Below are 18,304 nucleotides of genomic sequence, written 5' to 3' on the forward strand. Positions count from 1 at the left end.
TTTATATACACCATAAAATCCAAATTTTTCCCAAATTCCAACTCCACACCGCACATCTCAATGGGTCTCCCACACCCATAGCCGTCAATCTGTCTCCCAATAAGCTTATTTATTATTATAGGTCTCATACACTCTATGTCGCTTCTAAAAAACTACAATTATGAAGAGGGATTGCATGATTTATATTACAGTTACCTGGCACAATAATGTACACAATTTCTTTTTCATCAATCAATTTTAATATCAATCACATCTCACAAATTTAATTTCCAATCATCTATCATTTGTAAATTGTATTATGTTTCAATTTCACTCAGAATTTTTCTGAAATTAATAATAATTAGTGTTTAAAATAGATACTGTATTCTATTGTATATTAATAACTTGAAAGTTCAAAACTCATAAGTTGAATTATGTAATCACGAATGAGCCCCAAATCACTTTTATGGCTTAAAACAATTCAAACAATTCAAACCATTTTTTATTTCGCCCAACAAACCCTCTTTGACAGTCACTGTAGCACCACCTGAAAATTATAGATATGAATGTTACTCAAAATTTTGAAATTTGAAAAAATCAATTGAGTGCTGTAAGACTCAACACTTTTCATCCAACAGAAACTGCATAACTGTTAACCATGATAATATTATTTGATGATAATGTCTCCTCAATAAATAAATAAATGAATGAATAAATAATCACATAAATAAATGAACTCTCATCATGAAATATCGTCTATAGCATGTTACAAAGTTAGAATGATAGGAAACAATAATTGTCACTTTTATTTTTTACCACCTTCTGCAGTATACAGAGTGAAAGGAGTAGCAGCCGGAGACCGTTGATTACACATGGAATTTGGAACAAAACATGTTCATTAGACTGTTTTTATATGGACTTTAGTTTTTGAGATATATCAAGTTCTTGATATTTTTGAAAAAAAACATCTATAACTAGAAAACTATATGTGACAATCTAAACTTAAGGAGATGGTTGGAGAAAGGAAGAAAATCTCAATGAGATTCATTTGACTTGTTCAAAGTTGAAAAAAGTACATTTTGAAGAGTTCAAATCCAAATTCTTAACAGTTTGAACGCTCATAAGAAGTTCAAAAACGTTGAACAAAGAAGTATGTGATTCTTATTGGGGATTTCATCCTCTTTCCATTCATAAACTAGAATTAAATTTTGACTGATTGTTCTCTAGTTATTGACGTTTTTCGAAAATATCGAAAACTCAATATATTTAGAAACTAACGATATAAGAAAATTCTACTAGTACATTAATTTCCACTTCCCTTGCCCTATTACCATAGGTAAGGAAAGTATTGCTTTCCGAAAAAATTAAGGTACCTAAATTTCTAAATTTCTTTACGTTTCAAGGTCCCCTTTGTACAAAAAAAGTGGTTTTTGAAACTTAGAATTTGAAACCCAAGGTCCTTACAATATAAGGATCCGACACAAACAATTCCGATCAAATGCAATTCAAGATGGCGGTCAAAATGGCGAAAATGTTGTCAGAGACAGGGTTTTCGCGATTTTCTCGAAATCGGCTCCGACGACTTCGATCAAATTTATTACTAGAATAGTTTTTGATGAGCTCTATAATCTGTCACAAGTCCCATATCTGTAAAAATGTCAGGAGCTCCACCCCATCTATACAAAGTTTGATTTTAGATTTCCAATTATCAGGCTTCAGATAAAATTTTAACAAAAAATTTCAAGTGGAAAAGATTGAGCATGAAAATCTCTACAATCAATGTTCAGTAACATTTTTACCTTAAATTGAAAATAAAGTCAAAATTCGAGAAAATGTGATTATTCAGTTGCAAACTGTTGATTCAATTGAATCATTCACTATGAAGAGATAGCAGACTTCGGTGTCTCCAGCGTTATTGTCCTGTCACCAGCTGGCTCAGATCATTGAATAGTAGACTTGAGATGCGCGTGGACACTAGCGTCAGGTGATCAATTTCCATAACGGCAAGGAGAGTTGTGTGAGTGCGCCACACCAGATTTTTTGTTGCAAATTTCATGTGGAATGTGTAGCCTAGTCTTTGGCTGTTACACCTTTCATGGGATACTCTGTATCAAAGTTAGTCTACTAACGTTGCCTCTGTGGAGCTGTTATCAAAGTCATGCCGGTATATCTGATCTTATATTTATTATGGATTCTCGTTGATTGGATGTTTGTAGAGTGAAAATCCATAACAGTATAAAGTAAATAGTATATAGTATACAGTATATAGTCGATAAAGATTTTTTCGGTCCAAAAAGTAGATAGAATCTGAGTATCTCGCCATTGATAGAAAGAGAGGGTCATTTTCTCAAAAGTCCCAAGGAATCCCTCTGGAGGAATCCCCAAGGAACTTCCCCCCCCCAAAAAAAAAACCTCAAAGTTAAAAAATGTAGGTAATCACGAAAAATCGATTATCTCTGTAACCATTCATCGAAAAACTTTCACTATGTGTCATTTGATTAGTTAAACTATGTACAACATTGGTCCTATCAATTCTCCCAACAGAACCAACAGTTTTATCAATTAATTAGCATGTGGTTGCTAATGGCAACGTTAGGAATATTAGTTTATCCTCTGATTTGGTATAGATGAAGGAAAGTGACAAAGCTCTCCTAGCATTTCTCTCACTTTGAAACATAAGTCTCACATTAGGTTGCACAAGTTTATTGACTTTTAGGGCTTGTCTCGGAGCTCGGAACTAGGCTATGTTCTAGACTTCAAACAGCTGGAGTCAGAAAATTTGCTTCCCAAAACGGGAATAACAAAACACGTATTCATAGTAATTGTCATAGTCATGTTTGAATTAAATTTCGAAAAAACATAAAATCTAGTTTCACACAAAATAAAATAATGAGAAAATAAAATATGAATATGAAATAAATAAAGAGAAAATAGTGTAAAGTTTTAGCTATTTTGAATTATTCAAGTATGTTTTATTTTGTAAAGTGAAAATGTTTCCAATTATAGAAATGAGAAAACAAAAACTGCGACTACGCTCTGTTTTAGAAAGCCAATCTTCTGACTCCAGCTGTTCAAAGTCTAGAGCTCAGCAAAATCCCGAACTCGGAAACCGGCCCTAAATCCTGATAAAATGTCACGAGAGCCAATCAGAGAAGCCTTCAGCTCAGAAAAACCTTCTCCGATTGATTCCATGGAATTGACTCATGCTTAAAATTTAGCAGGCTTCAATGCAACCGGGCCTCAGAGTAGAAAAATGGATCTAGATTATTGACTGAACGAAGTGATGTCTGAGATTCAAGTCGATGAATTTGCATTTCTCTTAATGTTCAAATGTTAAAATGTTTAAATGTTTAAATGTTTAAATGTTTAAATGTTTAAATGTTTAAATGTTTAAATGTTTAAATGTTTGAATGTTTAAATGTTTAAATGTTTAAATGTTTAAATGTTTAAATGTTTAAATGTTTAAATGTTTGAATGTTTAAATGTCTAAATGTTTGAATGTTTAAATGTTTAAATGTTTGAATGTTTAAATGTTTAAATGTTTAAATGTTTTGATGTTTAAATGTTTAAATGTTTAAATGTTTAAATGTTTAAATGTTTAAATGTTTGGATGTTTAAATGTTCAAATGTTTAAATGTTTAAATGTTTAAATGTTTAATGTTTAAATGTTTAATGTTTGAATGTTTAAATGTTTAAATGTTTAAATGTTTAAATGTTTAAATGTTTAAATGTTTAAATGTTAAATGTTTAAATGTTTAAATGTTTAAATGTTCAAATGTTTAAATGTTTAAATGTTTAAATGTTAAATGTTTAAATGTTTAAATGTTTAAATGTTTAAATGTTTAAATGTTTAAATGTTAAATGTTTAAATGTTTAATGTTTAAATGTTTGAATGTTTAAATGTTTAAATGTTTAAATGTTTAAATGTTTAAAGTTTAAATGTTTAAATGTTTAAATGTTTAAATGTTTGAATGTTTGAATGTTTAAATGTTTAAATGTTTAAATGTTGAAATGTTTAAAGTTTAAATGTTTAAATGTTTAAATGTTTAAATGTTTAAATGTTTAATGTTTAAATGTTTAAATGTTTAAATGTTTAAATGTTTAAATGTTTAAATGTTTAAATGTTGAATGTTTAAATGTTTAAATGTTTAAATGTTTAAATGTTTAATGTTTAAATGTTTAAATGTTTAAATGTTTAAATGTTTAAATGTTTAAATGTTTAAATGTTAAATGTTTAAATGTTTAAATGTTTAAATGTTTAAATGTTTAAATGTTTAAATGTTTGAATGTTTAAATGTTTAAATGTTTAAATGTTTAAATGTTTAAATGTTTAAATGTTAAATGTTTAAATGTTTAAATGTTAAATGTTTAAATGTTTAAATGTTTAAATGTTTAAATGTTTAAATGTTTAAATGTTTAAATGTTTAAATGTTTAAATGTTTAAATGTTTAAATGTTTGAATGTTTAAATGTTTAAATGTTTAAATGTTTAAATGTTTAAATGTTAGAATGTTTAAATGTTTAAATGTTTAAATGTTTAAATGTTTAAATGTTAATGTTTAAATGTTTAAATGTTTAAATGTTGAATGTTTAAATGTTAAATGTTTAAATGTTTAAATGTTTAAATGTTTAAATGTTTAATGTTTAAATGTTTAAATGTTTAAATGTTTAAATGTTTAAATGTTTAATGTTTAAATGTTTAAATGTTTAAATGTTTAATGTTTAAATGTTTAATGTTTAAATGTTTAATGTTAAATGTTTAAATGTTTAAATGTTTAAATTTTAAATGTTTAAATGTTTAAATGTTTAAATGTTTGAATGTTTAATGTTTAAATGTTTAAATGTTAATGTTTAAATGTTTAAATGTTTAAATGTTTAAATGTTTGAATGTTTAAATGTTTAAATGTAAATGTTTAAATGTAAATGTTTAAATGTTTAAATGTTTAAATTTTAAATGTTTAATGTTTAAATGTTTAAATGTTTAAATGTTTAAATGTTTAAATGTTTAAATGTTTAAATGTTTAAATGTTTAATGTTTAAATGTTTAAATGTTTAAATGTTTAAATGTTTAAATGTTTAATGTTTAAATGTTTAAATGTTTAAATGTTAAATGTTTAAATGTTAAATGTTTAAATGTTTAAATGTTTAAATTTTAAATGTTTAAATTTTAAATGTTTAAATTTTAAATGTTTAAATGTTAATGTTTAAATGTTAAATGTTTAATGTTTAAATGTTTAAATTTTAAATGTTAAATGTTTAAATGTTTAATGTTTAAATGTTTAAATGTTTAAATGTTTAAATGTTTAAATGTTTAAATGTTTAATGTTTAAATGTTTAAATGTTTGAATGTTAAATGTTTAATGTTTGAATGTTTAATGTTTAAATGTTTAAATGTTTTAAATGTTTAAATGTTAAATGTTTAAATGTTTAAATGTTTAAATGTTTAAATGTTTTAAATGTTTAAATGTTAAATGTTTAAATGTTTTAAATGTTTAATGTTAAATGTTTAAATGTTTAAATGTTTGAATGTTAAATGTTTAAATGTTTAAATGTTTAAATTTTAAATGTTTAAATTTTAAATGTTAAATGTTTAAATGTTTAAATGTTCAATGTTTAAATGTTTAAATGTTTAAATGTTTAATGTTAAATGTTTAAATGTTTAATGTTTAAATGTTTTAAATGTTTAATGTTCAAATGTTTAAATGTTTAAATGTTTAAATGTTTAAATGTTAAAATGTTTGAATGTTTAAATGTTTAAATGTTAAATGTTTAAATGTTCAATGTTTAAATGTTTAAATGTTTAAATGTTCAAATGTTTAAATGTTTAAATGTTTAAATGTTTAAATGTTTATATGTTATATGTTTATATGTTTATATGTTCATATGTTTATATGTTTATATGTTTATATGTTTATATGTTTATATGTTTATATGGTTATATGGTTATATGTTTATATGTTTATATATTTATATGTTTATATGTTGCACATTTATGGCGAAACGCGGTAATAGATTTTCATTAAATTTGGAAGGTATGTTCCTTTTTAAATTGCGTTTCGATGTATATACAAGATTTTTGGAAATTTTGCATTTCAAGGATAATATAGAAGGAAAAAGGAGCCTCCTTCATACGCCTATATTAGAGTGAGAATCAGACTATAGAATTATTCATCATAAATCAGCTGACAAGTGATCATACATATGTGTGGAGAAACCAGTCTATTACTGTATTAATTCTGTATAAGGTATATATTTTCAATCAAAGACATGAAAGAGGTATGCATCTTTGAGCTGGGTTTACATCAATTTTTCATGTTACGTAGGTTAAGAAATATTGTAAGACATGAGGTGATGATAAATGTATATTATGCTCATATTCATAGTCATTTGGCATACGGTATTCAATTGTGGGGAAATAGCTCTATGTCACCGACACTCTTCAAGCTTCAGAAGAAAGCAATAAGAATAATTTGTCATGCGCCACCACTGGCAACTTGTAAGCCCCTTTTCTTGAACTTAAAAATGTTGACTCTTCCCTCTCTATATATATTTACATGCTTGTTATATATGAGGAAGCATGTGCACAAATATACTCTGAATGCCGAGACTCACGATTACAATACAAGAAGTAGGCTAAATATAAGGATTGACTCTCACTATTGGACTACTGCTCAGAAAAATTTGCGTTACATGACTATTAAGCTGTTTAATAAATTACCATTTGAGGTTAGAATTATGGATAAAAATCATTTTAAGTCTTTTATAAAGAGAATACTGATTGAAAAGTGTTTTTACTCTATTGAAGATTATTTAAATTCTTATTTTACAATAAGTAGAGAGAGTTAGAGTGTCTTTAAGTTTGCTACTGTTACATGTTTCTTGTATCATTTGTATAATTTTAACCTTATTCTTCTGTAATTTTTTAGCTACTGTTCTGACATTGTTATAACATTGTTAAATGTTTTCAACAATAAAGATTTTGACTTTGACTTTGAAAGTTATTAACAAAATGTTAACAAGATCAGTTAACAAATATAATAATAATAATAATAATTATAATAATACCTTCATTTGTACAAATAGACAAGTTAGAACACATCTAAATACACAGAATAATAGTAGGTTATAACGTGCAGAATGACAGCTCAAGGCCTTTGTGAGTTGCACAAGTCAAAAATGAAAAGAGAAAAAGTTCAGGTACATTATAAATGTCTTTGAGTTGCTAAAAATAACAAATAACTTTGTGTCGTGAAATTATGACATGCAAATGATCAATATAGCAATTTTGCCAGCATTAAAAATATACTCTGTAAGAGACTAAGCTTTGCTTTGAAAACCTTCACTGGCACGAAAAAGTCCATTCTTTCAGAAAGCTTATTTGTTCATATGTTCATATGTTTATATGTTTATATGTTTATATGTTTATATGTTTATATGTTTATATGTTTATATGTTTATATGTTTATATGTTCATTGTTTATATGTTTATATGTTCATATGTTGATATGTTTATATGTTATATGTTATATGTTCATATGTTTATATGTTCATATGCTTATATGTTTATATGTTTATATGGTTATATGGTTATATGTTTATATGTTTATATGTTTATATTTTATATGTTTATATGTTTATATGTTTATATGTTTATATGTTTATATGTTTATATGTTTATATGTTTATATGTTTCTATGTTTATATGTTTATATGTTTATATGTTTATATGTTTATATGTTTATATGTTCATATGTTATATGTTTATATGTTTATATTTTATATGTTTATATATTTATATGTTTATATGGTTATATGGTTATATGTTTTATGTTTATATGTTATATGGTTATATGTTTATATGTTTATATGTTTATATGTTTATATGTTTATATGTTTATATGTTATATGTTTATATGTTATATGTTTATATGTTTTATGTTTATATGTTATATGTTTATATGTTTATATGTTATATGTTTAATGTTTATATGTTTATATGTTTATATGTTTATATGTTTTATGTTTATATGTTTATATATTTATATGTTTATATGTTTATATTTTATATGTTTATATGTTTATATGTTATATGTTTATATGTTTAATGTTTATATGTTTATATGTTTATATGTTTATATGTTTATATGGTTATATGGTTATATGTTTATATGTTTATATATTTATATGTTATATGTTGCACATTTATGGCGAAACGCGGTAATAGATTTTCATTAAATTTGGAAGGTATGTTCCTTTTTAAATTGCGTTTCGATGTATATACAAGATTTTTGGAAATTTTGCATTTCAAGGATAATATAGAAGGAAAAAGGAGCCTCCTTCATACGCCTATATTAGAGTGAGAATCAGACTATAGAATTATTCATCATAAATCAGCTGACAAGTGATCATACATATGTGTGGAGAAACCAGTCTATTACTGTATTAATTCTGTATAAGGTATATATTTTCAATCAAAGACATGAAAGAGGTATGCATCTTTGAGCTGGGTTTACATCAATTTTTCATGTTACGTAGGTTAAGAAATATTGTAAGACATGAGGTGATGATAAATGTATATTATGCTCATATTCATAGTCATTTGGCATACGGTATTCAATTGTGGGGAAATAGCTCTATGTCACCGACACTCTTCAAGCTTCAGAAGAAAGCAATAAGAATAATTTGTCATGCGCCACCACTGGCAACTTGTAAGCCCCTTTTCTTGAACTTAAAAATGTTGACTCTTCCCTCTCTATATATATTTACATGCTTGTTATATATGAGGAAGCATGTGCACAAATATACTCTGAATGCCGAGACTCACGATTACAATACAAGAAGTAGGCTAAATATAAGGATTGACTCTCACTATTGGACTACTGCTCAGAAAAATTTGCGTTACATGACTATTAAGCTGTTTAATAAATTACCATTTGAGGTTAGAATTATGGATAAAAATCATTTTAAGTCTTTTATAAGAGAATACTGATTGAAAAGTGTTTTTACTCTATTGAAGATTATTTAAATTCTTATTTTACAATAAGTAGAGAGAGTTAGAGTGTCTTTAAGTTTGCTACTGTTACATGTTTCTTGTATCATTTGTATAATTTTAACCTTATTCTTCTGTAATTTTTTAGCTACTGTTCTGACATTGTTATAACATTGTTAAATGTTTTCAACAATAAAGATTTTGACTTTGACTTTGAAAGTTATTAACAAAATGTTAACAAGATCAGTTAACAAATATAATAATAATAATAATAATTATAATAATACCTTTATTTGTACAAATAGACAAGTTAGAACACATCTAAATACACAGAATAATAGTAGGTTTTTAACGTGCAGAATGACAGCTCAAGGCCTTTGTGAGTTGCACAAGTCAAAAATGAAAAGAGAAAAAGTTCAGGTACATTGATATAAATGTCTTTGAGTTGCTAAAAATAACAAATAACTTTGTGTCGTGAAATTATGACATGCAAATGATCAATATAGCAATTTTGCCAGCATTAAAAAATATACTCTGTAAGAGACTTAAGCTTTGCTTTGAAAACCTTCACTGGCACGAAAAAGTCCATTCTTTCAGAAAGCTTATTTGCACTTCCAATGCTTCTTTCTACTGGCGATGTGTAGCTCCGTATAACGGGTTTGAACACATGAAACTGTCTAAAATGTCGAGTTGGTACAATCAAGTCGATCCCACGTTCACCAACGGTAATTTGACCATGAAGGCAAGAATGTATAAACATGGCATCGTTCTTCTTCCTCTGCCATTCCAAGTTTTCCAGGTCTATGGCCAAGCACAGCTCCCTGTACGATAAGTCTTCGGATCCTGGAATGAAGCGTCGCATCGAGTACTTAATGAATTTCCTCTGTATCCCCTCCAGCATGACAGATGTGCAGAGTCTATCCCGGTTCCAGATCACGGAGGCGTATTCAATATGGCTTCTCACAAGTGCTGTGTAGAGACACATCAATGTATTGGCATTTTGGAAATCCCTCAAAATCCACCTCATGATACCAAGCTTCTTTCTAGCCTTGGCCACAACATTCTCCACATGTGAAGTGAACAGTAACTTGGTATCAAATTGAACTCCCAGATCCTGAACACTATTTACTCTTCTGACATCTTCCCCTTCAATATTGTATGTAGCTATAAGTGGGACAGTTTTCCTGGTGAATGTCATTGCCAATGTCTTTTTAGTATTCATGGACATTGAATTTTCCCTTGACCATTTGACCACCTGATCAATATCCTGCTGAAGACGTTGTTGATCTTCACTAGAGTTTATATTCCAGGAGACTTTCAGATCATCCGCATACAGGAGGGTTTCACATTTTAGATCATCCACTATATCATTTATGAAGAGATTGAAGAGCAGGGGTCCAAGATTAGAGCCTTGGGGAACACCAGATAAGGACTCAAACTCAGTAGACCTGCAACCGTTGTATCTTACATGAAATTTCCTGCAGTTTAGGTGAGATGAAATCCATGTTGTGAGAGCATGGTTAAATCCAAAACCAGCCAGTTTATTGATGAGACGATCATGTGGCATCTTATCAAATGCTTTTTCCATATCAAGATAGATCACGTCAACCTGCCCACGTTGTTCAACACAAGGGCCAGCACTTGAAAGAAAATTTGCCAAATTGGTCACTGTTGAACGGCCTGATACAAAACCATGCTGATGTGTACTTATGCGTCCCTCAACATTCCGATAAATGTGTCCATGAACTATCATTTCCATAATTTTGGCAAAAGGATCCAAAACTGAGATTGGCCTAAAATTCGAGACATCATTGGAATTTCCCTTCTTAGGTATAGGTGTCACAGCTGCCTTCTTCCAAACTTCAGGGAAAATTCCAGAAACCAGGCTTAAATTGAAGACATGGACAAGAACTGGAGATAACAAATGTCCAACACCCTTGACCACGAAATTAGGGATTCCACTGGGTCCAATAGCTGATCCACCCTTCAAGCCCTCAATAGCAGACAGAACATCAGCCTCGTCAACAATCGGAATTCCAAAGGACAGAGAGGCAAATTGGTCAGTAGTGATATTGCATGCTGAATTAGATGACCGTTGACAGAGTGAAGCGAAGTATTTTCTAAACTCGTTGCAAATGGTGCCTGGGTCAGCCACAATAATTGATCCATTGATTGAAATAGATGTTGCACAAGATCCAGTTCTATGCTCCTTGATATATTTCCAAAATCGTTTAGGCTGACTCTGAAGGTCATACTCTGCTTTCCTAATCTTTTTTTCTCTATCAATTCCCATCTGAATTTTAACATCTCTTCTAAGGACAGAGAATTTTTCATAATGTGAAATATGGCCACTTCTTTTGTAGGCTCTGTGAGCAGCACTTTTTCTCTTCATGAGTTTCATCAGCCTAAAAGAGAACCAGGAAGGATATTTGAGTTTCCTTGGTGTACGTTTAGGAATAGAAACATCCATTGCCCGAATCATTATGTCATTCAGCTTTTCTGCAGCTTCATTTGGATTGTCAACATTGGTGACCGCATCCCAGCAGGCATCTCTTATCTCGTAAATATGTTAACAAAATGTTAATAACTTAATCCTTATAGATTCTATTAGATTGAACACAAGTTGACAAACACACATGTTCATCATGTGTATGATAAGTTATGTTCAATCTAATATAATCAATAAAGATTGAGTTATTAACATTTTGTCAATAAATTTGGTCTAGTCACAGATTTAAGGTCTTTGGTTTCAATATTTTGTTCTGCAGTCATCATCAATCCATCAGTATCAATATCCTCACATTCGAAACAACTAATTCAATATGTGATTGGAAATAATCAAATGAACTAAATAATGCTGAAAAAATTATAATATTTTTGATTGAAGAAAATTAATTCTCATTAGATGGAAAGATTATCATTAAACTGGATGAATATTATATAAATTCTGGAATATGAATATATTCTATTCCTTGTTTAAATTAACATAAATATTAATTAATTATGGAATACAAATTCAAACGTGAACTGATTCACGTGAACAATTAAAACAGTTGACATCAGGTACTTGTGAATGAGAATAATGAGTGAGGTCTACTGTTCACAGAGCTATTAGTATTATTGTTTACTCACTGCATATCATAACTTCTTTTTTTTCAGTTGATATGTAGTATGTGAATGTAATTCGGGCTGAGTACACATCACGGTTTTCAGTATCTTTTTTAAGAAACATTCTCTCCACTTCTATTCCTCCATTATCAGGGTAAGTAACTCTTCTCACTGCAATCTTACCAAGATATATTGCTCTTACTCGGTAGATATCTCCATTGGACTGCAAAAAATGAATGGATGGGAATTCATTGGAATAATATTATATGAAATGAATGAATTAACAAATGATTGTGTGAAATAAGTGAACTATTGTGACACATTTCAATAAAAGCCCATTCCGGCTCTGATTTTTCATCTTTCTGGCCTTATAATTTTTTCACTTTCCCTGCCCTATTACCATAGGTAAGGAAAAGTATTGCTTTCCGAAAAAAAATATTGAGGTACAACAATTTCTAAATTTCTATACGTTTCAAAGTCCCCTGAGTCCAAAAAAGTGGTTTTTGGGTATAGATCTGTATGTGTGTGAATGTGTGTGTGTGTGTGTGTGTGTGTGTGTGTGTGTGTGTGTGTGTGTGTGTTTGTGTTTTGTGTGTGTGTATGTGTGTGTGTGTGTGTGTGTGTGTTGTGTGTGTGTGTGTTGTGTGTGTGTGTGTGTGTGTGTGGTGTGTGTGTGTGTGTGTGTGTGTGTGTGTGTGAGTGTTTGTGTGTGTGTGTGTGTGTGTGTGTGTGTGTTGGAACAAGGTATAATACGGGGAGACAATCAAGTATACACAGCACATTAAGGGGAGGTGTGTACACTAAGGGGAGACCCCGTAGTGTCACTGCTCAATTTTAGTAAAAATCACTTCTACATGCTTAAAACCATGTAAAAACGTAATAAAAAAAAATCTCCCCATTTTGTTAGTACTCCACCTAATTGGGATACACTCCAGTTTCCAAAATTGCCACCACGTTGTGCTACGATCGCTAATACACACTTACACAAAACTCATTTACGGATTGAGCATACAATGCGGGGTACTTGCATATCCCTGCATATCTCCATTGTCTCCTTCACTGTTCGAAGTAACTGGTTTGCTATGGGGCTTGCCGTGAATTTATGAATCAGCAACTTATCTCCTTTTTCGTTCAGACTCATTGAGTCACAGCTTAGCGAATTCATAGTTTATTTTTCTGTTCATTCACTTGAGACATGAGAAGGGAGCGAGGAAACATGCTGCCAGAATGTATTGTGGTACTGATTTTTTAGTTTTTCGGTACAAATAGTCTGAAAATGATTCTTCACAAAAAAATACCCTTTGCTAACCTTACAGTGTTAAAAATACCTGTTTTTTTCTCCATATAACTCAAAAACCTTTCATAGTGAAAAAATCCAGAACTGTTTCCAAGAGAATAAAATCCTCTACAATTCAACGCCAAGGTTCATCACAATCAATGGTGACTTGGTAACACAATTTCCCGAGAATTTTCCGCATTGAATTTGGGTTATTGCTAGAATGATGCGAATGAGAGGCTTGTTAAGATTCAAGAATAGCACGTCAGTAAGTTTATATTCTTGAACAGGCTTCACTGAGAATTCACTTACTGTTTTAGAGAAGCGGATGCCTCAAACTTTGCTAACCTAACATTGTATCTCAAGATCAGGATAGCCTATGATAAAATGAAATTTGTCTCTTAGTTTCTCTCCATATTGACATTTTCTTCTGTGTCTGTCAATCCTTGCAAAAACTCTCTTGTAAGCCTTGGATTGAATATTTTACTTGTGTACGGCATGCTCACTTTTTGTGAAAAGACGTTGTTCCGGAGAATAGATTTAGTAATCATACCCTGCTCAAGAAAAAAAAAAGTAGTCACAACACCTTTTCCAATTTTATTTGAGAAAGTAAAAAGTTAATTTGAGAAAGTATCAATTGTATTTGAGAATAGTCACTTGTAATTGAGAGAATGTCAGATGTAGCCTAAATGAGAATAGTCAATTGTATTTAGGAAGTCATCACACATGTAATTGAGAGTAGTGAATTGTATTTGAGAAATCGTCAAATGTAAATGAGAAGATATCATATCATGAGCAGACATTTGAAAATGAGAAAATTTTCCAATTGACATGTCGTGACTCTTCTGTAGCCTACAGTACAGGTTTGATTTGAGCAGGAAGGATACTGTACTACGTACACAGTATTCCATAGGCTTTGTATGTGTGAAATTATTATTTTCAATTGTGAAATTGAGGAGCTGGGTAGAAAAAACGACCCGAGGCCACTCGTGTCGTTTTTCCGCAACACGCTTCATTCTATCCGCCATTGAATTCTGAACAGATTGTACATAAAATGTTGTTGTATCTTGAAAAATGATTGAGTTGTGAAAATTTTTTGTTTGTGTGGCAAACCTGAAATTATTCAGCTGACAAGCTGTGAGCCAGCAGCCAGTGAAATCCTTATTTTGTTTTCTTACAAAAGAAGAAGCTGATTGATTGATTGATTGATTGATTGAGTACTTTGTAGATTACTTGTACTTATGTAGATTACAGTATATACTGGCTTATACACTCATATACAATAGCTTACAATACAGCAAAATTATAGATGAATTTACATAATATAGACTAAGAAAATAATTATTGAACTGTATATGATATGGAAAAAGCAATTTGGAATAACTATACAAGATTATATTGTAATGCATCTACATAAATTGGCGGAGCTTTGGACATATCAATGTCCATTCTTCGGAAAGAATTTTAAAAATATCCTCCCAACTAACTCTCTACCAAATGAATGGTATGAGAAGATCATTAATACATCCAAGGAAACCAATTATCCTCTAGATGATGAAAATAATGAAGAAGACGCTCCTGAAGAAGAATCCGATGCTGAAAGCATTGGGTGTATGAATTTCCCGAAAATCAGAACAGTACCATGTAACATTCCAGAGTCTTGATTATGGGAAGAAACGTGTTCAAGAGAAAATATCATCTTCAATTGTTCACTTCTAAATGACATTTTTTAGATCTTTATTACCTACTTATTAATTATCCAATATCATGAGCAATATATTATCATTATCACTACTCTTGATACGGGTTTTTCATCATTTTATTGAACCTCTGAACATGTAACAACCAGGGTTATGGAAAAACGACCTGAGACAACACACCTTATATCAATTATTATCAGTTAGCCTTGGATTACTGGCTAATTATGAATAATAGCATTGAAAATAGTATAAAAAGATCAATAAAGTTCAAATACTTGCAAGAATATTGCATTCTGATGAAATAATGAAGATGTGTACTAAATATTTCAAACTCAATTTACACAAAACTTGATTTTTTGACTCAGGTCGTTTTTCCACCCAACTCCTCAATTATTTCCCCTGTACTGTTCACGAATGATTAATGAGAATCATTTCTATGTATGTATTGGCAACACGACTTTTGTCTCCAAACATTTGAACTTGATGAAGATCAAATTCTCTATGTTCACGGCGCAATTGAACTTTATCATCAATCAATTGAATCTCTTGATCAAGCAATTCGGTAACTCTCCAATGGATTTTGGGGCTCAAAATATTTTTTTATCTAAAAACTAAACGTTTCATTTGAATATAAAATATATTATCATATTTTTTTATGAGTACAGTTATGGAAAATAAAAGTATTGGTTTTTTAAAATCATTACCCAATTACAACTGACAACTTTTCGATTTCAAATCGTATGTTCTCAAATTAGGAGTTGATAGTGAGCTGTTGAACGGAGCGGTCGCAGAATTGTTTTGCTCTCTTATCTCAAGTTTCCGGACGGTTCGTGCTTAATCGGTTCATTTAGTGCATGTTTAACCTAAAACGTTCTTTCGTAATGAATTGAATTATCAATTTGTTATTTATTTGTGAAATTGTTTTCAAGTGAATCGAAATATTCAAAGTTTAAATTAATAAAAACAGTATGCACCAGACGGTAGTGCTAAAAAGAGACCTAGAGCTAAAAGTTCTTTCGTAATAAATTGAATTATCAATTTGTTTTTTATTTGTGAAATTGTTCTCAAGTGAATCGAAATATTCGAAGCTGAATGAATAAGAACAGTATCTAACAATACTTTTCACCGGACGATAGTGCTAAGAAGAGTCCTCGTGCTAAAAGTTCGCCTGAGCTCGAAGAGATGGAACAGAAAAAGCGTGCTCCAGACCCAAGTGTTAAAGCTTCCGGTAATGTGAACTCAGACTTTATTGAATCACTATTTGACCGTTTTGAAAAGCGGTTTAGTAAGGCTATGGATGAAAAACTCGCGCTGCTAGCTACAAAGATGGATTTAAATGGTCTAATTGAAAAAGTGAATAACTCTCTGTCGAGAATTAACAGTTAAGAAATCAAATTGTTGCTCAAAAAATTCAGAATAATCTCATAATCAGGAAGATGGAAAATTTTGAAAATAGATCGAGAAGGAACAATATAATTTTTCGCGGGCTGAAATATGAATGTGCAACAGTGGATTACGTGAGAACTGTCAAAGACTTTTGTGTGAGTCATTTGGGGGCACGAGCAGGTACCTGGGTTAATCGAGCACATGCATTGGGCAAGAAAATAGATAACGGGCCAATCATTGCGCATTTTCCGGACGATCAGGACATCCATTTCATCACGAGAAACAGTAGGAAGCTGAAGGGTACACAGTTTGTGATTCATAAAGACTTTGCTTTCGACACAAGAAAACGACGATCAAAGCTTTTCCGGGTGCTTGGCGAGTTGAAGAACAAGTTCCGGGAGTGAGAGGAGAGTATCGGTTGAAGTGGATCGTTTAATCATGAATAGTCGGGTTTTCACGCTGGATGAGGAGAATGGACTGGTCTCGGAGGGAGAGGATGGGCTGCAGAAGATCGGGAGCATGTTCGATGAGAGTGTGATGCGGGCCGTGAGCGGGAGCATGTGTGATGAGGAGGAGCGAGGCGGCGAGGACGAAGACCGCAACCGCTGAGATAACGCCGTCAGTCCGTGTGAGAAGGGACAGTTGAGTATAGTAGCGTACAATGTGGCTGGATTAAGTGGTAAGATTGTTCAAGTATATAATTTTATTTGTAATTATGATGTTTTTGTACTATTGGAGACGTTTGTTGAAAGAGGAAAGCAATTGTATTTTGAAAACTGTTTTCCAGATTACAATTTATACTGGGAATTCGCAGTTGGAGAATCAAACTGAGGTAGAGCAAAGGGAGGAAAGTTAATAGAAATTAGTAAAAGAATAGAGAGTTTTTGTAAGGTAATCGATGCGCTTGAGAGGAAAGTTATTCACATGAATGCAGGACAACGGGATGAATATTATATAGTTCCAATTTACCTGAGTGGTGGAGGAGACATGGAATGGGAGAGAGAATTCAATACATTATGGGAGTTTATGATAGTGCAAGAGCATAATAGAAATAATATGATTTTAATTGGAGATTTTAACGGTAGAATAGGAAATGGACAGGACATGTCGGAATTAACAGATGTAATAGAATTGGGAAATGCACTGAGTAATAAGCAAGAGTCAAAGGATGAGGTGATTAATATGAAAGGTAAGAAAATATTGGAGTTCTGTGAGGTTTTTAATTTCATCATTATGAATAGAAGGATAAGTGGAGATAGGTGGGGAGACTTTACTTTTATAGGCAGAGGGGCTTCCGTAATAGATCTATGTTGCATGGCTGTCGAATTAGCGCAAATAGTTGGAAAATTTTCTATTGTGCCAGAATTTTTATCTGATCATTTCCCAATTGAAGCTACGCTAATCACGGTTGATACTCTAGAAAGAGAGAGCACAATTTTACCACTCTTACCGAAGTTGAATGGAAGGAAGCGAGGAAGAATGAATATATATCTAAACTCACCAATGCTTGTAGAGAAATAAATGGTCTTCCCGAGAGTAGTGAAGAGACTTATGAAGTATTAAATATCTTGTATATAGAGCTGCAAATTATGTGCCCCAACCTGATAGAAAGAGAGAAGATGGAAGAAAAGTGGTTCGACAAGAGTGTGCGGTTATGAGAAAGCGAGTGTTCAGCCTATTGAATGTGTTTAGAAAATCAAATTCGGAGCAGGTGAGAGAAAATTATATGAAGGTAGTAAAGGAATACAAACTGCTATGTAAGAGTAAAAGGCAAACGTATTACAGCGATATAAAAGAACAATTCAGAAGAGTCAGGATTCCAGTGATTTGTGGGCTCTGATAAAGAAATTCAAGTGTAGAGAGTTCA

General features: G+C 30.7%; 2 protein-coding genes across 3 annotated transcripts in view; both read right to left on the bottom strand.

Annotated features, from left to right (window-relative positions):
- Positions 1 to 215: 215 nt before the first annotated feature.
- Positions 216 to 18,304, bottom strand: part of LOC120353667 — a 78,971-nt gene continuing 60,882 nt past the window's right edge. Inside the window, exons 4-5 of one of the 2 annotated variants that reach the window (XM_039438304.1) lie at positions 12,100 to 12,298; positions 216 to 526 (exon numbers count right to left, since the gene is read on the bottom strand). In XM_039438304.1, coding sequence (XP_039294238.1) covers positions 444 to 526; positions 12,100 to 12,298 — 282 coding nt within the window. In that variant the 3' untranslated portion in view covers positions 216 to 443. The remainder of the gene's footprint in view (positions 527 to 12,099; positions 12,299 to 18,304) is intronic. The other variant, XM_039438305.1, reaches the window with a different exon arrangement.
- LOC120353666 lies at positions 9,233 to 10,226 on the bottom strand. Its single transcript, XM_039438303.1, has 2 exons — positions 9,481 to 10,226; positions 9,233 to 9,405 (listed from the first exon to the last, which is right to left on the bottom strand). Exon 1 carries the CDS (start codon positions 10,193 to 10,195, stop codon positions 9,488 to 9,490), a length of 708 nt encoding a protein of 235 aa, XP_039294237.1. The 5' UTR covers positions 10,196 to 10,226; the 3' UTR covers positions 9,233 to 9,405; positions 9,481 to 9,487.

Source organism: Nilaparvata lugens, chromosome 11 (assembly GCF_014356525.2).
Source record: "Nilaparvata lugens isolate BPH chromosome 11, ASM1435652v1, whole genome shotgun sequence".
Lineage (NCBI taxonomy): Eukaryota > Metazoa > Arthropoda > Insecta > Hemiptera > Delphacidae > Nilaparvata > Nilaparvata lugens.

Bases quoted from the DNA above. Each gene is read 5' to 3' on its own strand.
- LOC120353666 (XM_039438303.1), bottom strand. From the start codon at position 10,195: ATGTCCATGAATACTAAAAAGACATTGGCAATGACATTCACCAGGAAA.